General features: G+C 42.5%; 3 protein-coding genes across 4 annotated transcripts; 2 read left to right on the top strand and 1 right to left on the bottom strand.

Moving 5' to 3' along the window:
- Nucleotides 1–269: 269 nt before the first annotated feature.
- nit1 (nitrilase 1) lies at nt 270–5,191 on the bottom strand. Its single transcript, XM_080741749.1, has 6 exons — nt 5,062–5,191; nt 4,072–4,308; nt 3,352–3,455; nt 2,876–3,012; nt 1,798–1,923; nt 270–1,278 (listed from the first exon to the last, which is right to left on the bottom strand). Exons 1-6 carry the CDS (start codon nt 5,166–5,168, stop codon nt 1,006–1,008), a joined length of 984 nt encoding a protein of 327 aa, XP_080597875.1. The 5' UTR covers nt 5,169–5,191; the 3' UTR covers nt 270–1,005.
- Nucleotides 5,192–6,123: 932 nt separating this feature from the next.
- On the top strand, nt 6,124–10,555 carry pfdn2 (prefoldin subunit 2). 2 transcript variants are annotated; one of them, XM_080741989.1, is made up of 4 exons: nt 6,124–6,214; nt 7,502–7,590; nt 8,105–8,228; nt 9,854–10,555. In XM_080741989.1, exons 1-4 carry the CDS (start codon nt 6,134–6,136, stop codon nt 10,043–10,045), a joined length of 486 nt encoding a protein of 161 aa, XP_080598115.1. In that variant the 5' UTR covers nt 6,124–6,133; the 3' UTR covers nt 10,046–10,555. The 2 variants fall into 2 exon arrangements, with proteins under 2 accessions (XP_080598115.1, XP_080598116.1); XM_080741990.1 differs by having other exon boundaries at nt 6,133–6,214; nt 7,514–7,590.
- Nucleotides 10,556–20,668: 10,113 nt separating this feature from the next.
- On the top strand, nt 20,669–23,059 carry b4gat1 (beta-1,4-glucuronyltransferase 1; the record flags this gene model as incomplete). The annotated part of the gene is made up of 3 exons (XM_080741929.1): nt 20,669–21,200; nt 21,590–22,173; nt 22,850–23,059. 3 exons carry the CDS (start codon nt 20,669–20,671, stop codon nt 23,039–23,041), a joined length of 1,308 nt encoding a protein of 435 aa, XP_080598055.1. The 3' UTR covers nt 23,042–23,059.
- Nucleotides 23,060–23,788: the final 729 nt, after the last annotated feature.

Raw genomic sequence — 23,788 nt, forward strand, 5'->3', positions numbered from 1 at the left:
TTGAGTGTTTATTACACTCATTTGCTTTGTAATAAAATGTACCATATATCCATTATATTAAACCTCACAGAGATTGTGATTGTTTTTTTGTCTTGAGCTTTGACTGCCTGTCACCCGTGATTCAAAAGCATTGGATAATCTTGTGATTTCTAAAACTTCCCCCGATGCCAACAGCACCATCTACTGGTTATCATGAGTAACAAGATGGATTAATGTAAACTCAGAGCCCCTTGATCTATGAATACAATGATATTCATTCACTCATAATCAACAATTTAAAACAATTGCGAAACTACATTTTTTTATTTCGTTTTTCTTTTCTTTTCCTTTTTTATGTGTGAACCCAGTCATTCTTCCTATATTTCCCATCACGCTCAGCTAATCAAACCCTGCATACCGCGTTTGTGGACCTCATATTTGCAGTAGAAGCAGGAATACAAATAAGTTGATTTCATTCTACACATTAAGCTTAATCATCTGAGTATCACCAACAATATCCATCTCTGATCCAAAATTGACAAGAGCCACAAGTGCATCGGGAAAAAACTTGCACATCCAGTGTCTCTCTTGCGTACATGTGTGTGGTGGGTCAATAATCATAAAATGTTGAAACTATACATTTCTTCCATGTATATTAGTGGTTCTCAAAGTATGGTTCGGGGACCCCATGGGGTCCTTGGGTTGGGTGGGTACCAGGGAGGGAGTCCCCGGCAATTGCGGCAAAATGTGTTAATACAGCGTCACAATCATATTAACCACTATGACCACATTTTATACTTTTGCTATTGAAAAATAGAATAGCAGATATACAGATAGTTCAGAGCGCGGCACAGATCTGCCTTCAGGTATACCATGGAAAGAGGGCATTTGCATTTCTTTCACCAAAGTAAAAACTGCATTTATGGGTCTGGAAAGGGCAGTTTTTTACAGACAGATAAAAGGGCAGGGGCTCAAGCCCCCTTTGATGTCTACTGTATGTGTGCCTGTTGTGCATGGTAAAGGAGCTCAGGTGTGCTCCTCCAGCCCATGGTAGAAGCCGGTGTCTCTGCGGTGTTGCTGGACGGGCATGTTCCTCCTGGTGTCTCGGAGCTTCTCCAGGTCGATCTCCACCAGGGCCATGGTGCCCGCCTCCTCCCCTCCGCAGTCGCCCAGCACCGTCCCCCAGGGGTCCACCGCCAGCGCGTGTCCATACGACGAGCGCTTCTCGTGGTGCCGGCCCACCTGCGCTGCCGCCAGAACGAAGCACTGGGTCTCGATGGCCCGCGCACGGAGCAACACCTGTGATGAGACGAGAAGGCTGTTAATGATCGACACAACGTGTCTGTCAGTGGTTCTCAACCTTTGCAGGCCATTAAACCCCCCAAATAATCAAACTGCCCCCGCCCCCTCCAAATAATCATACTTGAGCTAGGGACCCCCTAAAATAATCATATTTTAACTCATCCTGACGAGCATGTGGAATTGTAGGAGTTGAGGTATCACATTTAGTTTGACTCGGTTCCACAGATAAATATCGTGAAAATAGCCGATCCACAAGCAAGCTAGTAGAACAGCTATTTTATGACCTTGTAGATCTGTAATTTGGCGAAAATGTGTGCAAATCTTTAAATATATAGACACGTATATATTTCTTAAAGCAAACATTTTTATCTAAAATCTTTGCTTCTGGGGGTCCCTGGAACAAAATATTTTGAGATGGGGGGTCCGCGGCCAAATACATATGATTTTTTTCAGAAAACTGATTTAGAAGACATTTGTAGAATGGGCCTTAATTGGGTCTTAATGGTTTAAACCCACCTCCCAATGTGCAGCTCCTGTTGCCACGGTGAAGGCTGATGGATAGGTCAGGATCTCTGCCCCCTGCCTCTGCAGAGCCAATGATAACTCAGGGAATCTCAGGTCATAGCAGATACCCAGTCCCACCTAGAGTGTTGTATGATCAGGACAAAGACAATGGACACAAATGAACAACTTTCAGACGGACTGACGAATAATAGTGATTAGTGTGTGTTGTGACATGTTCTGGGCTGGGTAGATTGGCTGTTTTTGCAACTTTGGAAAAAGTTTTTGAATGACAATGGTCAAAGGTTTTTGAAAATGTTCTGCTATACGCCCAAAATAGGGACAACATGTTGTGAGACTTGTGACTTAAGGTTATATCAAGGTGAACTTTTGAGATTAGAGGCCTAACACATGATACACAATGCATCTTCAGAGCTATAGCGTTCATTTCTCGTGAAAGAAAATGCACTAAAATGCACATTTACATAGTTTCTGAGTTAGTACATCCTAATGGCATTTTGGGACCACTGTACCTGATATAGAGGTTATAGTTTATGTGCTTTATCACAGGTCTATTTACATCCTGTTATTATGTTGACTTTGTGTCAGTGATATTCCCACATTAAATACAACACCCCTGGTGGTTCCGATCATTAACCACTTGTACCCCTTTTGTTGTATTTTAAATAGCAAAAATAGTTTACCCAATTGTCCTTCAATTTTTGGCCAAATGTTTACCTATCATGACATGTCCCAGAATGGAGTCACTAGGGTTCATGTGATTAACCACTGAAACCCCATCATTGTGATGCTCACACGTTGTGAGCTCGTCAATCGACTATTTTCAGCTAAAGCTTTCCCCACAATAACAGAAAACTGAAAATACACTAGCATAGAGCCCTGCTTAACTCCGCTCAACCATGTGGGGTTTAAGTGGTTAAACTGTGGTGAGTCAGCCTAGCTCTTTGCAGTCTGAGTAACAGTGCTCTTGGGAAAAGGGTGAATGGAGTGAGACCTCAGTGCTCTTCGGAAAAGGGTAAATGTAGTGAGACATCCGTGCTCTTGTGAAAAGGGTGAAAGGAGATGGGTGAACCTTGCCGATGGGAGTCTGGACAGGAGGCACGAGGCAGGGTCCAGGGATGGTGAAGGCACTCTCTTTGAGTGACACGCCCCTTCCTGGCAGCTCCACGTCAAACAAATGTGTCTTCCTGTACACAGAAACTATGTCACCTGTGGGAATAATGAATATAATGAGTGTTGTGATTGTACAGTATGCATGTATGAGCATGATTTATTTTGCCCCTGACCGCCTCTCATTACCAGGCCACCATTGTATAATTTGTTCTTTATGATAAAATAATGACACACACTGCATCTCTGTATCTGGCTGTGCGTGTGCATTAGTCTATATAAATTCTACATAATGATACATTTTGTCCTTAGAGCAGTTTACAGTATGTGTGTTAAATCTGTATTTTAGGGTGGGGACTGGGGAGTGATCAATTGTATTTGAGGGAGGTAGGGGAGTGATCAAGCTACAGCTTTTAGAGACCACTGAATTGATAATACCTCGATCATTAACGATAACGTGGCTGTTGTAGATTCGCCTGTCAGACTCCCACTCATGACCTCGTTCGTGAAATCCTCCCAGAGACAGCCACACCCCAAGCTTCCTGGGGACGGACATTATATTACAATGATTCATGTACGTTTCTTTTCGTTTTGTCACTTTACTGATGGTGTTGCCGTGACTGCGATGTGCTCATGCTGTATGTACTGCACTTTTTTCCTTGCCCTCTAATCTTCTGTTTTTAACTGTTGTACTGTCCTTGCCGCCAGAATTTCCACCATGGGATCAATAATGGCTTATCTTATCCAATTCCAACACCAGACCAGACAAGACCAGAATTCCAAAATCCCAGACGATATCTAGTCTCATATCAAAAATATATAATACATAACATATTGCTAACTACTTGCGCAAGCAGAGCACGCAAGTACAGCGATCGGATGGGTATATGTGTGTGTGTGTGTGTGTGTGTGTGTGTGTGTGTGTGTGTGTGTGTGTGTGTGTGTGTGTGTGTCGGTGTCTCCTCTTGTTGAAGACCGTAGCCCAATCAGGGACCAGCATCTCTGGCATATTCCTCGAGAAGCCAGTGGTGATGTCATTGGTCATAATATATCAGATTTCTTTGGAAGCGGTGATGCCAGTGGTGAGCGCACCTCATGGCATGCTCTGCTTGCGCACAAGTAGGCCATGTGGCTTCTCTTTTTCAACGTGATGCCTACCTGGCCAGCTGAGTGTATCGTGAGATGGTGTCTCCGCTCAGACTCTCGGACAGAGACAGCGTCTCCTCTCGGCTGGATCCTATGTAGTCAAAGCCCTCTGGCAGGAACACCATGCTGGCTCCACTGGCCTTGGCTCGCTCCACCAGCCGCTGGCAGGCTGAGTAGTTGGCCTCCTTGTCTGGAGTGACCGTCACCTGACATACTGCAGCCAGCGGGGCAGACGGCGAGGTGGACATTCTGGGGTACAGGATGGTGATAATAAGTCATGTGTTTAATCCAGTGGTTATCAAACTTTTTCCATGTCTAGGACCCCCAAACTGATATGTATTTGGCCGAGGAGGACCCCCCCATCTGAAAAGTTTTAAACTAGTATCAAACTTGTTCAGACACATTTTGAGTTTTGATATTTTTCAAATAGATGAAAATACAATAGCAGATTTACAGTGTGTGCTATTTTTGAATACCCAGTAACCCAATGTATAAATGGATTAAGTGCTTAAGTGTGATGCTGTAATAATAACTATATAGGTAACATATCTTCTTTTTTTTTCTAAAAAAAAAACTAAACTCAGAGATAACAAACATTCATAATGGTATAATAACAATTTCTAATTAGAGTAATATTCCTTTGAAAATGTGGGTGAACTGAACTGTTTCACTAAAACAAAAACTGTTGTGATAACAGCCAGGCCTGTCTCTACAGTACATCTCAGCTGGAGAAGAAATTGGTCAAAATCAGACAGACGTTCATATCATTCAAACAGATCAGAAAATAAACCGTTGTGTTCTGTTCAGTTCAGTTCAGTTCAGTAGGCTACTGCATGGTTGAACTCTAAACTTGTCCATTGTATGTACACATTGTTGTAACCGCTGAATAACAGAGGCATAAGCAGGGTTGAATTCTTGTGGAACCCACAAGGTCCCGGACCTCAAACCAAAACGTGTGAATAACATCTTGACATGTGTAGATCTATTAATTGTAGTCCATACCTGTGTCGCGAGACAGTTCTACTTCTCCAGGCTGAATTATGACAGACGGAATGATTTGCATTCGTAGCAGCACCTAACGCACACCTGGTCCTGAGAGCGAGCAGCATGTGGAGCTTTCCTGTACTCTGAACTCTCTTGCAGACAGTTAGTAGTGAGTGTGTATAAAACAAGTCCCGATGTAATGATTAAAAAAACTAACAACCTGCTATTTCAGCAGGCATTTCGCATTTAAAGTTAGGCGATGCCACCGGGCAGCTTTAGGACATCTGTCTGGCGACCTTTCGTTTGCCAACGGGTCTGAGCTGCGTGTATCTATTCTGCATCTAGCTTAAGGCTAGAGCCAAATTCAGAGAACATTTTTAGCTAAAATCTTTGCTTCTGGGGGTCCCTGGAACAGAATATTTTGAGATGGGGGTCCGCGGCCAAATACATATAATTTTGGGGGTCCTTGACATGACAAAGTTTGAGAACCACCGATATTTTCTAGGCCGAAAATGTCTTCTAAATCCAAACAACTTTCTAAAAAAAGAAATGTTGCAATGTTTCTCAAACTTTGTCATGTCAAGGACCCCCAACATTATATATATTTTTGGCCGCGGACCCCCATCTCAAAATATGTTGAGACTCCCAGAAGCAAAGATTTTAGTTAAAAATGTTCAGGGTCTATTCTGCATCTAGCTTAGGGCCTCAGACCCGTTGGGAAACGCCAGGTCGCCTCTCAAGAGTCTGCCAGGGTCCTTATCCCCCCCACTCTCTCTAGCAACGAGAGAGTGTTTTTTACTGGTGATTCAGTCAGAGTGTATGAAAGGGTGCGCTCGTTTTATTGTCCACGACATTGCAAGCGGCGCGAAGGCCAGCGGACCTTGGTCCTGCTCTTCGCCCCCGAGCGCCGCGCGAGTTACGAAGCCGTGGTGAATGCAATCGTTATATTTATGCCCAGGCCGTAAGGCCTGGGCAAGCCCACGATAAACGCCCGCGCAGTCCGGTGCGCATTTCCGAACGCACCCTTTCCCCACACTCGGACTGAAACACCAGTAAAAAACACCATCCCCTCTAGCAACACCCTTCCAAGATGGCAGCCAACAGCAGCAGCGCGGCTAGCAAATCCAGCAACAGTGGAGCAGCCAAACAGCCCGGGCCGTCCGCCGAGCAGGTACCGTCCCTTCTGTCACCTTCTGCCCCGGTCCACGGCTCAACCTGGTCGCGGTTCGGGCCTGTCAAGCGACCCCAATGATCGCCAATGCGACAGTCTGAAGCCGGATTTCCAGCTAGCCACAGTGCAGCTAACGATGCTAACATCATTGTGCAGTGTGACTGTCAGCAGCCACCCCTTGGCGAGAGCACCAATTTTGGGCATGTCATGGTCATAGACCATTGGTCATGGTGCAGATCAGTGTTCCTCAAGCTTTCAATGTCTCGTCTGTAACTCTGACAGTGTACAAATGGAACCAAATGAACCCGACGGTTCTGTCAGAGTTATAGCTTTGTATGACTTGTACAGATGATATCCTATGCACAGTACTGTGTTCCATCCGTCTTTCTTTCAATGTTATATGAGATCCATAAAGGGTTCCTGTGTAAATGAGCCGAAAAGCTTACTAGGATCTCCTTTGTGTTGACCTTGTACCAGTCAACTGTACTGTCATGAAACTGTACTTTTCCCTATGCAACCTTCTAATAAATTCTTCAATCAATCAATCAATCAATCAATCAATATGGGCCAATTTAGTGTAGAGCCTCTTAAAGGAACCCACAGAGTCCCTAGAATCCACCTTGAGAACCACTGATGCAGATCACAGGCAAAAATGTAGACTACATGTTACAAAAAGGAATTGTGTTTTGGTTGAACCCCTTATAGGCAGTCTGTTGAAGCTTTTTATAGATTTAAGCTATATATTTACTCATTTATATAGGCTAATTCCATTAGAAGTGATGGTCTCTTTCCTTGGTTTTGGGTGGGCAGGTTATTTTTGTCATTGTAGAGTGGACTAGTAGACTACTCCACGTTATGTCAGTGGTTGATTTATTATTGTCTATTTGAGTGTAAGCCAGGAAATGCTTGATTTTACATTTTAAAATCTCATTTGTCAGCAGTTTGTGGGGATGTCATTCAGTAGGCCTGCTATAATATGTCAGTCGACCACACGAAGTGTTCCTTCCCGTTCTGGGCATGTCGTAATAAGTAGCGAATAACAGCTCTACAAGCTCACTAGCACTACGCATTGTATGAGCTTGTAGATGAGCTATTTTTGTGTAGTGAAAAAAGGAGGGGGACAACAGGCAAGTATAGACTCCTGAGGGGTCAATGAAGTATATATTATATATGGTTTAAATAATTTAGTGTGTGTGTGTGTGTGTGTGTGTGTGTGTGTGTGTGTGTGTGTGTGTGTGTGTGTGTGTGTGTGTGTGTGTGTGTGTGTGTGTGTGTGTGTGTGTCGAGGTGGTGGCACAGTTCCAGAGGATGCGTCAGGAACAGCGTGGCATGGCCTCTAAAGCGGCAGAGTTTGAGATGGAAATCAACGAGCACAGGTTGGTTGGTGGAGTAACCGCTCCCCTCATCTCTGTTCCATCACTTAACCATGAACCCTAGCATCTCCATCCTGCACATGTCATAATAGGAGATCTCCTCTCAAGATCTTTGTGTTTTATCCTTTTGACATATACTGTATGTAGTATGTAGTGTATGTACATAGTCATGTATATGGACATGTTGTCATTAAACTTCAATCAATCAAACTTCTGTTTTTATGAATTTCATGTTTTGTTGACAAACTTGCTAACTGTTTTATGAAAGAAAAGACTCACTAAAGTCCACATGGTATGTTGTCCTTTCACAGCAAAGGTGTAGAACAATGCCCCTTGGCTGTGATATTATGACAATTTTGTGACTCTTGTGAGTTATTATACACAAGCACTGAGTATGAAGCTTTGAAATACATGCTAGCTGATTTGTGAGTTATGATTCCCAGAAAGCTACCTATCTGTGGACATACTGCCTTCTTTTTCACAACCATTTTTTTCTGTTACTTTTTCCTCTATCCAGTTTAGTAATTGAAACCTTGAAAGAAGTGGACTCCTCTAGGAAGTGCTTTCGGCTGGTCGGGGGTGTTCTGGTAGAGAGGACAGTAAAAGAAGTGCTACCGGCATTGGAAAACAATAAAGAACAGGTAATAATTGTACTAAAAAACAAAGGTTATTTGTTTATCACTTGAAAGGATCACATGTCTGTTGAATGTGGAGGGCAGAACATCGATTAGGTGTCCCTAGACGACTTTGTGACTAGTTATGATAAATCCAGATAAGTCAGTCTTTTTCTCCCTTTTTTTTATTATTATTTGTTTTTATGTATTATATAGTTAAAGGTAAATCAGAATGAGTAATACTTTGGGTGACTGAGCAGCAAAACATGTGTAAATGGCAACAAGAGTAGATAAATATTTCACCAAAATAGGTTAATTTAAATGCATACTATTTCTCATAACATTATTAAGCCTATGTAGAAGCATTCATTTTGACATTGATATCCACCCCCACCCATTATGATGCCTTCCCGGTTTAAAACATTGAAACCGGGAAGGCATCTGTTTCATTATTGATTTTCTTTAGTTGGCTATTCAAAAATAGCAGATATACAAGCTCACAGCGTGGCACAAAGAGAGCTGCTATTGAACATTTTTGAGTATAGGACATTGACTAAGTTCTGGGACAGCACAAAATGTGTGTGAAAATGTGCCAAGCCAGCGTAGTGTGAAAGCACCATAGATGTTCAGTCTGACTAATCGGTTTGATCTTTTTTTATATATATGTTACAGTCAGTTTGGGTAACTCAGTGAGATTGGGGTAAGAGCGCTCGTTTTGTTGTTCACCACACACCCCTAACACCACCTGGATCAATTCACTTTGATAGTCTCTTATCAGCGCACCTGTGTAATTCTGCGTATTCACCATGAGATGGCGACAACAGCCATTCACTTGTGTAGTCGCTGACGTCACTCGTTTGCGACACCTCTTTCGTTGTTTATCTACTAGCCCAGCTCAGCTGTGTTTAGCCATACTATGCCTAACTCTAACCCTAACCTTAGTAAAACTATGCCTAACCCTAACCTCCGTGGGGTGAGGCGCTATCATTAGGGTTGGGTATCGTCATCGATACTTTTAATGGTATCGATCGCATGACTTCGATACTATCGAGTATCGGTTCACGCAAAAAAGAACGATACCTTGTTTCGATACTCTTGAACACACCCCTGGCCGGTCACATTTGTAACAGTTGGGCTAATGAAAGTTCAATGACTGCTTTAGTAGGCTACACTCGTTACTGTGAAAATAGCCGACCATAGCCTATAATGTTTATTATTATGATGATTATCCAACGTCTATACTCTCCGCTCCGCCACACTGTGTGATCATCATCGTAGTATATTCTATTGTAGACAAACACTATAATTATACATATACATAGCCAATTACTCTACTACTAGGCCTACTTAACATGAAAATGGCTGAATAACTGGCTTAATAAGTATCGAAAATGGTATCGAAAAAGGTATCGTATCGATTCCCAGGTATCGAAAAAGGTATCGTATCGATTCAAAGGTGAACGATACCCATCCCTAGCTATCATTCCTGCCGACGCTACGTTGTCGTTGTTGTTGATCAGAGCGACCGCTTGTTCCGCCCCGCGCCGCACGACGAGCGCTCCTGTTCTCAATTTCACTGAAACTCAAAAAAACTGTGACATATATACTGTATATACGAGAATTGAAAATCTCACTCTTTCCTCCTTTCACAGATCTCAAAAATTATAGAGTCCCTCAACACACAGATGCAGTCGAAAGGGAGGGACCTCACAGAGTACAGGGAACGCTACAACATCCGATTGATGGGAGAAGGCGACACAGAGGCACAGAGCCAATCGGCAGCGTCCTCCAGGGAGAGTGAAGGAGGAGGGTCTAAAGGCGGCGCAGGAGTTTTGGTGTCCTAGTGTGTGAAGAAACGAAAGCACTTTGTTTAGGGGCCCTATGATTTCTGTAGTGCATAAAACATGGACGAAACCACACAATCCAGAGTAAAAAAAATGGAAATCTGACAAATGCATAATGACGTGGAATTTTGTACGTTTTGAGAGAAGTCTTTACGGAAGAAATGGCAGCACATTCAGCCTGAGTAACATAATATGAGGCCATTCTCTCTATAAGCAGAGCAGGACCTTGTTAATACAACGTTAATGTTGCCTCCCTCCCACGCATGTCTGCACATCTGAATGTCATTATTGTTTCAGTGAAGCTTAACCGCTGCTTCAAAAGTTGTTTTTTTATACATGTTTTTGGCATAGATTTAGAATGACAAGATGGAAGCTTCTAAGTACGGCTAATTATTTACATCTTAAACTGTTATTTCTTCTTTTGCTCCTGCAGTTTGGCTCCGTAGCCTAGGTGAAAAGATTACATGCATGACCAGCCTAAAATAAAATGTTTGCATTTTGAAAACAGAAGTGTGTGCAATATGATGGCGTCTTCGTTTGTTTCTCATGTTTTACATTTGAGCTAAATGCAGTGGTGTAAAGTAACTACCGGTAAGTACGCTCAAGTACTGTACACTTGAGGTATTTACTTTACTGGAGTAATTTTCATTACTTTCACTACTACTCCACTACATCTCAGACACATACTTTTACACCACTACAATTATTTGAAAACTTTAATTACTAGTTAATTTGCAGATTTTAATTATTATAAAACATACATTGTCCACTTCAACCCTATATACATTTCGGCCATTTGAAAATGGCCCGGTTAGGGTTACAAAATCGTGGGATAAAAATTATAAGGGAAAATGAAAATGGACAATGTACAAGCTCGCAACACGCTGTGATGCGTTATGAGCTTGTAGATGTGCTATTTTCAAAAACGGATCCATCTAAAAGCATATTGTGTAAAAAAGCAGCTAATGCCATAGCACCCCAAATCATCACCGACTGGAAACTTAATACTGGCAACTCTTGACTTCAGAATGTTGACATTTCTGTATTATAAATAAATTATGTATTTCTTTTTTTTAGCCATGAGCTGTTTTTATTTCAAGTTTCAATATTTGAATTATATTAGAGAAGAAAATGAACTTTTACACAATATTCTAATTTTTTTAGATGGATCTGTATACAGTACATTTGAGACATGTGAAATTGGACATTCTGCATAATGGGTACTTTTACTTAATTTGGTACTTAAAGCACATTTTTAATTCTGGACTTTTAGCAAAGGTAAGTTGAGTATTTCTTCAAAGTGGTATTGATACTTTTATTTTATTTTTTACTTACACCACTGCATAGATCCCTACAGTAGAGGGCTTGAAGTTGTGCAGAGAACCATCTGACAGTTCCTGAAAGGCATTTTTGTTGGCAAAAGTTGCTGAACTACTTTCAACACCTGGGCTGTTTTCGACATTATACTCCTACATTTTCAAACGTGGGGAAGCTGGTATATCTAAGTTTTGAGCTTGTAGAAGGTTTGATTGATTGATTGAAGACTTTATTAGAAGTTTGCATAGGAAAAGGTACAGTTTCATGACGGTACAGTTCACTGGTACAAGGTCTACTAAAAGGAGATCCATGAAAAGACTAAGCTTATTTCCACTGGAAACCATTGAAGTATCTCATATAACATTGAATGACAGACAAATAGAACACAGTACTATGCAGTAGATATGTAAAGAAAAACAAAAAAGAAGACAGTAAGTCTAAAACAAACAGTATATGGGTCAGTGACGTGACGCCCCAAAAAACATGTTTTTTAAAAAACTTTAAATAGCAGGCATAAAAATTATTTACTTTTGTTCTACTCACTCTCAACTTTATGGAAACACATTTTGTTTTTAGATATTTTATTGGAATCAGACTTTATTGAGCAGTTTGTTGTACTTGTGCCTAAAACCGTCATCTGGTGTGACATGACAATAATTGTTCATAAAATGAAAATGGAGTACACCTTTCTTAAGTTACTCACTTTATCAAAGTCCTTTATCATAACTAACCTGTGATCCACTATAGTTTTGTGAAAATTAATTGAATCTGTATATTTTTTTCATAATCAACACTCTGTGTGAGGCCCATGTTGTCGATCTTTCAACATATTTTAATTTTATTCTGACAAAAACTTTCTTTAAAATTACACAAATATTTGTGACTCTTCCTGATACTATTTTCTATGTAAACCATACACATTTTTTCGGTTTCATCATTAATAAAGGTATGATTTCTCACTATTTGGAATGTCACACCAGATGACTTAGTGTCACACCAGATGACCATATCTTCATGTGTCAAAGCAAACTGTGTTTTAACCTACCTATTAGTGAGTACTGAACTTTTCTGATTGATTAAACAATTACCCAGGAAAAACAGCAACAGTAAAATTGCTTTAACATTAAATAACATGGCCTTAATATTTCTGAACAGGATAGTATTGTTGGGCCTTAACATAGGATAACAAAGAATTGTAGTAGTAGATGGATGATGAGGATGTGCACAGGAATGCTACGCACACCTAAGTCTTCTGCCGGCCCACGGCAGAAGGATCTTAAAGAGACAATAAGGTGCATAGCCACACTGGGAGCCAAGGCAACATTTTATTAACACCAATTATTGGAAACAACTCAGCATTCAGGTGTATTACTTTTTTCCGAAGTCTCCTGAACTTGAACACAGCATTTTGAGTTGAACAAATTTATTTACGAATCATGTCGTTACACCACATCTCCACTAGCTAAAGAGTGCTGGGTTGTGCAACTCCGAAAATAGCTGATCTACAAGCTCTCGCAGCACAATGCGTTGAGAGCTTGTAGATCAGCTATTTTCGCTATGTTTGTCTCGGGTCCTACCTTACCTCATTGTCCAGTCCAGTGAGTGAAAGTACAAAAGTATTAGATTAGATTAGAATAGACATTTAGACTGCATTGTACATCAGCCAGTCACATTTGGTGAGGGTATAGACATTTAGACTGTATTGTACATCAGCCAGTCACATTTGGTGAGGGTAGCAAACCGTTTGCCCTGTTGCGGTTCTGCTATGCCACAGACAACTTCCTGCTCTTTGTAGAAAATGCAGTCTCGCCCCTTTGGCCAGACAAAACCATTTTTCATTTTTCCAAGTTGATTCATGCAGTTTATCTCTAGCCCCTCCTTATTAATGGTAACAATCTGCCCCACATATGGCTTTCCCTCATATTTGATTATGACAAACTGTCCTTGTGTGTATTCATCTGAGGAGGTGTCTGAATCCTCAGCTTGGGCCTCTCCAATAGATGCACTTGTGTCCAGCACCTGAGTAGAAGACCTTCAGGAGGAGACATTTAAATGTAATTTATTTGTCAGGTAGATTGTTTTTAGTAGTAAAATGTAATTACTAGCAAGTCCTCAAGTTTGCCAAGTATGTTATACTCACTGAAAAGTGTTACCACAATATAAGGTTTAGGTTTCTGTGAAGGGGTTTCTGCTCTGTCTGATGAATTTGCTGTATCACCGAATGAAGCTAAATTAAATTATGTAAAAATGTTTAAAACGTTGTTTTAAACATGTTAAAATGTTTTAAATGGACAAAAGAAACATGGGACTTGTTATTTATTGTTATGTCTGTAGGAAAATACAGTATATATCATCTGGTGTGACAATCAAGTCATCTGGCGTGACAAGCAGATATGTCACACCAGATGACGAAGTGTCACACCAGATGACGTTTTCTGCATTTAGGACTACCTTGAGGCTACCAGGTACACATTAGCATGCTAACAACATGCTAGCTATAACAAAACAACCTAGATTTACATGTAATTATGACCAAAGTTTCAAATAACTTTTGCTTTATTAATGAAAAAGGTGTCACACCAGATGACATCCAGAAGTGCCACACTTGTCAAAGTTTCAACAAGATGGCATTTCATGAAAATGTTAAAATCATAACTCACCTCAGACACCTGTCTTGCAGTTGTGCTGGGAGTCCTGAATAGCCTTACAGAAGAAGGACCTCTCTAGCCCAGTAGGTGTCCAAATTATTGCCTGTTTAATTTTTCCAAACTAGTGTCACACCAGATGATTTTGGTTTGGGGGACAAAATCTTTTTGATCAGAAATGACTGAAAACATTATGCTTGGACTTTGAAAAGATATAGGCTCACAAATAGACATTTTTTTTTGCCTAAATTCATTTTTAAATGAATTTTAGCAATTCTTTTTCTTAGTTTTATTCAAGTTCCCACTTTGAGAAACAAGGTCGGGACAGTCACACCAGATGACATTTACCATGTTTGGTTGAAGATTCTGAAGAAATGAGGAATGAAATGTTTTAATCTTGAGTAAGTTCACATAAAGCTTAATGTCCTGCACAATATTCAGAAGGTTTTTGACAAATATATTTTTTATTTATACATGTTTGACACCGAGGACAGCGAAAACGCTACGTCACGTCACCCACCCATATACAAAGAAGGGGCAGGGGAGGGTAGGGTTGGGCTAAGTTCATTTTTTACCAGTTGCGAACGGCTGCTGCCTGTAAGTGGTTTTTCAGGGCAATTTTAAAGGATGCTAGTGATCCACACTCCTTTATGGCCTTTGGTAAGGCTTTCCACATTTTGGTGGTATAGCAGAAAAAAAGTTTGACCCTTTGTTGGTTTTGACTCTGGGTTGAAAGTGATCTGTGGCGCTGCCTCTGGTGTTGTAATTATGGACATCCTTAATGTTTATAAAGTATTTTGATAGGTATACTTGGGTATCATAGTGGTGTAGTGTATCTTGTACACCAGGGGTCAGTTGCACCACCAGAACGTAAGTTCTGCCCTAAGTTAGGGAGTAAAGTCCTTACTAGAGGCTTAGTAACTACTAGTTAGTTTGTAACTAAGTGAGTTACTAACAGGTGTTGCACCACGACTTGTTAAGGCATAACGTAACTAGTAATGCGTAGACTGTTCCTAAAGTAATGTATAGTCGCATAAAATGACGTCATAGCCCCCGAATCCAATGAAAGTGAACTGTTTCTAGTAAGGAAATAAAGCTTGTATCGTCTTTTGTCAACAGAGACCTCCGTCTCTCCACTGGCATGTGCAGTACAGTACACAAGTCACTGATATGCGCGCACAGGGCGAGCGCATCCCTGCGCAGCGCACTGCCCTGCAAACGGATTGTATCCCCCGTTGTGAAGTAACGCAGAGCAACGCATATTAGGAGACACAGGGGAGAGTGCACCGTTCAATTTGCTGTTGTGCTGTATGCAGCAGTGGTTGAAAACTAAAGTACTCAAATGAATTAAAAAGTATCAATCCTGCAATATAGAAATACTCTATTAATAGCAGACACATCGTGAGCTTGTAGATCGGCTATTTTCAAACGGCCAAAATATATATAGGGCTTAAAGTATGTTTTAAACAGATGGGTCGTTTCATTGTTGAATTAATTAAATAGCCAATATAATGCTGTCTGCCACGTTAGTAGTGAAGTAGCTCTACTCCCATAGAGATAGGTTACTTAGTAAAGACTTTAGTGCTGCCCAAGGGGTGGTGTAAATATTTAGTTGTTACTTAGAGATACGTAAGAACTAATTTGTGTGGTGCAACACCTGACATTTTAGTAATGCGTAAGTCTTGACTTAGAAGCCATTTATGTTACAACTAGGCTACGTTATAACTTAGTAACAGCTGGTGCAAGTAACCCCGCCCAGGCCCATTGCAAGTTGCTGTACTCTGTCATCTACTCTGAGCCACCCCACTTTTAACTGGTGAGTAGCGGTGAGGTGAGTCTGATAGGGAAGGTTAAGCAGGACCCTAATTAGTTTATTTTGGGCTGTTTGTAGTTTAGTTTTCAGGGCTTGTGGGGCGTCACGATACCATACGTGGACTCCGTAGTCAAAGAGGGGCTGGATTATTGCACCAGCTATGGTCTTCAGTGTGTTGAAATTGACCATCGGGGCGATCCTCTGTAGGAAACGAGGTATAGCGTGAGGCTTAAATAAGTGGTTAACACTTATTGTCATTGCTCACCTTTCCTCTGTGAACAGTCAAAATAAAGCATCTTGGTATAAAGCATCTTGGTAAGCTACGGCTTGCTGAAAATGTACCAATGAAGGCAGTGTTGGGCAGTATTAAACGAGTTACTTGGCCGTGGGTTCGAATCCTGGCGGGGACATATTGACTGAACTGGTTGTGGTGGTGTTGAGACTGAAATAAACAGGTAATAGGATAACTGAATGTTGGTCAGATCAGGAATAAATTAGAGTATACCAAATAAATAGGCCTACCTGTAATCTGTGCACATATTTTCACTAGGGGTGCGTTCTGAAACCGCACCGGGTGGACATTTTATGGTTTGAGCACTCACTTGTCGTGTGGAGGGTCATGGGTTCGAACCCTGACTGGGGTCGACTTCAGTAAGGGCATGCAGTTCTCAAACTTTGTCATGTCAAGGACACCCCAAATGTATTTGGCCACGGACCCCCATATCAAAATATTTTGTTCCGGGGACCCCCAGAAGCAAAGATTCAAGTTAAAAAATGTCTGAATTTGGGTTGTATTGCTAGATGCAGAATCATTTTCCCGCCGTGTTAGGACCATAGAGCTATAATAATGGTTAGGACCTGTAAAGATGTTGTTGGGATTAGGAAGCGCTAGGACGACTGTTTGCAGTCCAATCGCCGACAGGTAACGTCCATGTCCTAATGTCCCTTGGCAGTAGGCTACTACTTGTCAACCAGGAACCATTGCAGATTGATTGTTTGAAGAATTTATTAGAAGTCTGCATAGGAACAGGTACAGTTTCATGACAGTACAGTTCACTAGTACAAGGTCAACTAAAAGGATATGCTCAGGAAAGCACATGGCTTATTTACATTGGGATCCTTTTTTTAAACTCATATTTGACTGTTTAGTGTGGTTGCCCAACAGGAGCAACACATAGCCTATATAGTTCTAGTGTCGCTTTTTCATTTTTTTTCTAGATAAACAATCCAGACTATTATACATAGGAAAATACAGAAAGTCCATTGAGGTCAATGCAGCCAGGATTGGTGTAAGCTTGAGGATTGGTCGAGCTTCACATGACATTTTGGCTATCCCAGCCTTTAAATAGGCAACCACACTTGGAATTTCCCAGAATTGCATCTTTCTAGTTATACATATTGTGTATAACATAGCCTACTCTACCATACAGATTGATTAATATGACATTCTATTCAAAAAATAACTTGAAGAGGGATTCCAGTGCATTCCGAAAATTTGAGGAGCATAAATCCATGTAAAATGTCAACACTTATTACCATGCAAATTGCCTGGCAAATCATAGCTGGCAATGCCAGCTATATGCACCTATCTGTCAGAAGAGAGTTCCCCACGTTTTCTTTTGTCTGGAAGTAGTTGTGTGTATAATAATTATATATTTATTAAAATGTTGATTAACCGTCAAATCAATGAAGTCAACCATTAAGACGATCTAAACATAACAAATACGATGTAAAATAATAAATGTTATTCGACGAGGATGGGATTCGAACCCACGCGTGCAGAGCACAATGGATTAGCAGTCCATCGCCTTAACCACTCGGCCACCTCGTCCTATGAGAATCACTTCCGAGTCACGTGACCCTATAAAGCTTATACCACAAAGAGCTTGAATCCAAGCGAAGAAACGGGTGCGTACCTTTTGCGCGAAGCCCGAAAGCGCGAAGTGGGGAAATGTCTCCTACCGCACCGTTAGCGCGAACGAGAGGGGAGGCGTGAGGACATTTTAAGCCGTAAGAAACTACACAACCACACAATATATTTGACTAAATGAAAAAGGGTGCCCCCTGTCGAAACTATTGTACTACCACACAATATATCTTCCTGGACCCTTATTGTGAAGGGCTGAAGGCAGAGAAATGATCTACAAGCTCACGTTGTCTCGTGGATGCGACGTGTTGTGAGCTTGCAGATCAGCTATTTTGCGAGACAAGCTGAGTGCAGACAGCACTGCATATTCGTGCTCAGTGCGTGCACAGTGGAGCATGTGAATGAAAAGAGAGACATTGTACTACCATACAATATCGAGCACTGCATATTATCAACGTTCACAAGGAGCTGTACTACCATACAATATCGGTGCGGTAGGAGACATTTCCCCACTTCGCGCTAACGGTGCGGTAGGAGACATTTCCCCACTTCGCGCTTTCGGGCTTCGCGCTTTCGGGACTTTCCCGAAGAAACCTGTGGCATATCTGGCAACAGCACTGAGAGACGTCCACTTCCACCATGGTGGTGTGAAAGCGACAACCAAAAAAGGCAGCGCTGTTGTCAAAAGACAATACAAAATAATTTCCACTCTTGTCATACATTCAATGCCTTTATGGTGGTGTTGAGACTGAAATAAACAGGTAATAGGATAACTGAGTCCGTCTCAACACCACCACAACCAGTTGAGGTATTTGTTTTACAGCGGAAAAGCATTATAAAATGCTTTCCACTTTAACCATTTAATTTTATTTAGTCCTTATCATTAGTAGTGAATGGATCAAAACAACTATATGAAACGTCACTCCAACATGGCGGCAGCGCTGGGGCTTGGGCTGCCTCCGTGGCTGTGATATCACTGCGCCATCTAGTGGCGATTTCAAAGAATGAACGCTCATATCACACTATTACTAATAAAATAATAAATGAATCCCACATTTCCTTCCAGATATGTTTTACTTCAGGGCAGCAGTAGTCTACCGTTGTATTGGTGCTACAGCCACGTGAGGACGCGTAGGTTAAGCGTCTGCGTCTGACTGACGCAAAACAACAGGTCGATTTCCATTTCGCATCGCATCTACTGTCAACATTACGGTAGTAAATACGGACCCATTTCGGCTTCGAGTCTACTTCCCATAGTACGGTAAACAACCAGTGTTGCCAGGTCTGCTTATTATGAGCGACTTGGTCTTGTTTTTTATGAAAGTTGCTTGTAAACCTTGCGGGTTGTGGTTTGCAGGGCTTGTTTAACCGGTGGCTCTCAAACATTTCCATGTCAAGGACCCCCAAGTGAATATGTATTTGTCCAGTGTCCACACGGACCCCCATCTGATTTTTGTTTTAACTTGTAAAAGTATCAATACTACAATATAGAAATTATAATACCCTTACAACAAGGAAAAGTAGAATTCAAAATGTGCGAGTAAAACTATCCGTAAAGTATAGGCTATATCATAATGGATAATGCAGAATTTCAAGTTTTCAAATGAATAAATGAATCAAAGATTTACAAGCTCTCAGTCACATAACGCGTTGCGATGTTCATTCATCAGCTATTTGGACATATTTGAACATAATGTATGGTTGATTGCTCACTTTTTTTGAACTGTTTTTGTTCTCCTTTTGCTTTAATACAAGTGTTTCTTTTTGGCTGAAGATATCTACTGCATAGTAGGCTGTTCTATCCGTCTGTTATTTCAATGTTATATAAATGAGAATGATCTCAACGGAAACAAGCTTGCCTTACAGGAGTTACCTTTTAGTTGACCTTATATCAGTGAACTGTACTGTCATGAAACTGTACCTTTTCCTAATTATGCAAAACTTCCAATAGTTAAAATACCTCAATCAATCAAATCTTCTTTGGGACTTGTTTTCCTAGACCTGGTTGCTTGTTTCTCTCGCAAAACCTGGCAACAATGACGCATCGACGTGCGCCGCCGTCGCAGCTGGAACAGCGCATGCGCAGAGGGGGATTGGCTTGCAGCTTGTGTTTTGGTTGTGATGGAGGAGAGAGGAGACACTCATCCCATTGATAGAAGAATTATCATCTATAACAACATTCTAAACATCTGAATGAGGCTCGCACCGTTACATCTATGCTCGGCGGACGGCACGAAAGCTCGTGACAAACAAAAGCCAAGTTATTATGGGGTCAGTCATGTTGTTGTGTCGAATCAGCTGTTGTCCCTTTTCATATCAAGGTCCATTATTTTGTTCTGCATTTGAGCCGCGGACCACCATTTGACGAGATTTATCAGACCCCAAACTTACATTATTTTGTTGTCTTTAGATACAAATGTGTCCACATTCCACAATGCCATGCTGTATTGATGTGGTCATAGGCAAACGTTGATAAAAAATAGCAATTCTTCTACATTCTCTAATTGTGTAGATTTCTTGTAAATTAAGCAATGCTGGTGTTTAACAATCATTTAACTGTGTTACAGTGTAAAATGAAACCATTTGGTTTCATTTTACACTCTTGAAGATCTAGGGTTACCAACTCACCATCATTTAGCTGGGGACCACCTGGAACCCCCTCAAGGACCACTGGTGATCCCCGTACCACTGGTTGAAAACCACTGTCCTAGAGTAACTGACTGGATCTGCACTTTTTCTTTTTTCTTTTTTTTCCTGGAATGCATTTCTCTAAGAAATAGTGAATGATCTGTTGTTACCATCAGGATAACACAGTGTTTCTGTCAACCTAAATGTTATTTTATTTCCTTTTCTTTCTCCTTAGGAGGGTGCACAAAATTAGTACTTTGACCACCGCTCCATAGGGCCCTACAGCAGGAAGGGGCTCGTGCAGAGAACCATCTGACACATCCTGGAAGGCCTACTACAGTAGTTGTAGAAGAATGCATCTCTCCAAGAAATGCTCCGTCTTCAAAGTGGTGCTGAGTGCTCTGCTCATCGTGGCGCTCCTGCAGCTGATCTACCTGTCCTTCTTGTCCAAGTTCCACGGCAAGCAGCAGCGGTACCGCTTCTCGGAGCTGTTCGGCGGCTCCGGCAAGAAGAACGCGGGAGCAGCACACCCGGAGAAAAACCCCCGGAAGGAACGCCTGAGGTACTCTCTGTCCACGGGCGGCATCTTTGACCACAGCGGGCAGTACCGCGTCTACAAGAACTTGATCAAGAGCGACTACACGACCAACCACAACCCGGGAGCGGACTCCGCCAACGTGAACGTCCTCGCCCTGGCCACGCACACCACCATCAACAACCTGCACCACCTGGACTCGCTCCTGGAGCGGTGGCAGAACCCGCTCTCCGTGGCCATATTCGCCCACGGGCAGGACGTCAAGTACGCCACGGCGCTGGTGTACGCCCTCAGCGTCTTCTGCCCTCAGGTGCAGTCCCTGGTGGACTTCCACCTGGTCTGTCTGTCAGGTGAGCAGTGGTGGAAAAAGTGCTCAATTAGAAAGACTCTGACAAGTAAAAGTTCTGAATTAAAAATGTACTTCAGTAGAGGTACAAAAGTGTTGGTATCAAAATGTACTGAAAGTACTCATTATGCACAATGTCCCATTTCACAAGTTTTAAAATGTATACAAATCTTTTGAATATTGCAGGTCTACAAGCTCACGGTGCGTCGCATTGCGACGCATTTTGAGCTTGTAGGCCGGCTATGTATTGGGTTGAAGTGGTTAATGTAATATTAGCTTCTGAGATGTAGTGGAGTAGAAGTAAAAGTATTGAAAATGGAAATACTAAATACTAAATTGTAGTTAACTACAATACATAAGTAAATGTAATTAGTTTACTTTACACCACTGCAGGTGAGCTGGCCAGTTTCCCCGAGCAGGACCGGGAGCACTTCGAGGGACTGGAGGACTGCGCGTCGGTGTTCTCCAGGCTCGAGACCCAGCACCGGGACAAGCAGAAGAACTACGCCATCGGCGGGAACGTCTCGTACCCCAACAACCTCCTCCGCAACGTGGCCCGCGGCACCACCGAGTCCTCTTACGTGCTGGTCATCGACATGGACATGGTGCCCAGCGCCGACCTGCACCCGCAGTTCCTGGCCATGGTCATGAGCCGCGAGCCCACCAGCGACGAGGTCTTCGTCCTGCCGGCCTTCGAGATCCGCCACTTGAGGAAGATGCCTGCCACCAAGTCCGAGCTGGTGCAGCTGTATCAGGTGGGCGAGGTGCGGCCCTTCTACGAGGAGCTGTGCCCGCGGTGCCAGGCCCCCACCAACTACTCCCGGTGGGTCAACAGCCACGCCAGGGGGACGGGGCCCCTGGAGGTGGCTTACACACTCGGCTGGGTCGACCCCTGGGAGCCCTTCTACATCGGGCCCCGCTCCGTCCCCCTGTACGACGAGAACTTCAAGCAGTACGGCTTCAATCGTATCAGCCAGGTGGGTAATATTTTAAAGTGGCACTATCCTCGTTTTTAAGATTTGTTTTAGGCTTCTCTGCCTTTATTGATAGTTCAAATGAAGATAGACAGGAAAGAGGGAGAGAGCGAGACTGGGAGAGACTCGCAGCAAAGGTCGTCGGGAATGGGACTTGCGGTCAGGCATTATGTGGTACGTGCCTGGAACACTAGGCCAGCGGGCGCCTGGCACAATCCTAGGGATCATAAGAGGATGTATGAATCTTAACTAGGGCTGGAGCTCGAAAACAAGGGCCCGCTACAAAGTCGATGATATTTTATGATAATATCTTGTACTTTTGTCAATTGTTATCCTCATAGATGGTGGTCAGCCACAAACTCACAACAACTAGCCAATAAAAAAAGATACCGGTTCTGTTCAGAATTTGTTGTCTCATGTCTTTCCACAAAATATTCGATTGGCTATAAACAAATAGCCGATCTATATCGACACGTTGTGAGCTTGTAGATCAGCTATGTGAAATATTTAAAAATGTTTTCCAAAATAGTAAAAAATGGCAAAAGAGTAGGGATAAGTAGGGGTAATGCATGGATGAAAATTGGGCCCTAACTGTCTGTACTGTACAGTTTACATTTCTGATGTATAAAAAGTATTCAAATCAATCAGGTCTCTTCTCTTCCTCTCCTCCTCTCCCCAGGCGTGTGAGCTCCACGTGTCCGGATACAGGTTCTCCGTGCTGAGCTCGGCCTTCGTGGTGCACCGGGGCTTCAAGGTGCAGGGGGAGTTCCACGCACAGAAGGACGAGGAGAACAAGCGGAACCGCGTCCTCTTCCGCAGCTTCAAGGAGGGCCTGAAGACCAAGTACCCCACCTCCGCCCGGCGCTGCTGAGACAGAAGAACTACGGAGTCAGTCGCAGTCACCCGCAAAAACTCCCGGCCTTCCTCGCCGCCGGCTGCACATTTTGCGGTAGCAGTGAAGAGTGAAATTGTGTCAACACCAGTGTAGCCAATAATAGGCTCTGTGCAGAGCAGCCATATTGGAATGAAATTGGGCCCCTTCCTTACGTCCTTCACAGGTGTTAACCAATGATAACTGATTAAGGCTCTGCTCCATTCTGGTCAAACAGAGTCAGGGTGCTGATAGTGTGCAGGTTGGCGACCTGCCTTGAACCTCGCTGCTACTCCAGTGGGTCCTTGAGGGGTTTCCAAATGGCCCCTTATGGGTCTGTAACTCTGAGAGTGTACAAATGGAACCAATTTTCCATTTGTACTCAGAGTTATGATGGTCCTTGAAATTAAGAAGTTTGAGAACCACTGTGCTACACTAAATGGAACAGACCCTTCATTAGTATCATTTGTAACACCTATGAAGGAAGTACGGATGGGGCCCAATTTCTCTATGAAGGAAGTACGGATGGGGCCCAATTTCTCTCAAATATGGCTGCTGTGCATAGAGCCTATTACAAAGCAAATATAGCTGCCGGCGTCAGCGTTTAGGCTTGAAGACCCAATTACCCGTCCTCCACTTGGCACTGTTGAGTCAAAGAGAACATACATTTATTGCTCACTAACTGTACACTGCCTGTACCCGTCGCTAAGACACTCCTTGGTATTTTAGCAGAAATGGTGAATGCGC

This window comes from Nannobrachium achirus (genome assembly GCF_963921795.1).
Source record: "Nannobrachium achirus genome assembly, chromosome: 14".
Taxonomy (NCBI): Eukaryota; Metazoa; Chordata; class Actinopteri; order Myctophiformes; family Myctophidae; genus Nannobrachium; species Nannobrachium achirus.

Coding starts and splice junctions, on each gene's coding strand:
- nit1 (XM_080741749.1), bottom strand. CDS start 5,168: ATGCTGCTCGCTCTCAGGACCAGGTGTGCGTTAGGTGCTGCTACGAAT. Junction 4,309..5,061: donor AGAACTGTCTCGCGACACAG/GTATGGACTACA, acceptor CCTGTACCCCAG/AATGTCCACCTCGCCGTCTG. Junction 1,279..1,797: donor CAGGAGCTGCACATTGGGAG/GTGGGTTTAAAC, acceptor GTCTCATCACAG/GTGTTGCTCCGTGCGCGGGC.
- pfdn2 (XM_080741989.1), top strand. CDS start 6,134: ATGGCAGCCAACAGCAGCAGCGCGGCTAGCAAATCCAGCAACAGTGGA. Junction 6,215..7,501: donor CCGGGCCGTCCGCCGAGCAG/GTACCGTCCCTT, acceptor GTGTGTGTCGAG/GTGGTGGCACAGTTCCAGAG. Junction 8,229..9,853: donor TGGAAAACAATAAAGAACAG/GTAATAATTGTA, acceptor CTCCTTTCACAG/ATCTCAAAAATTATAGAGTC.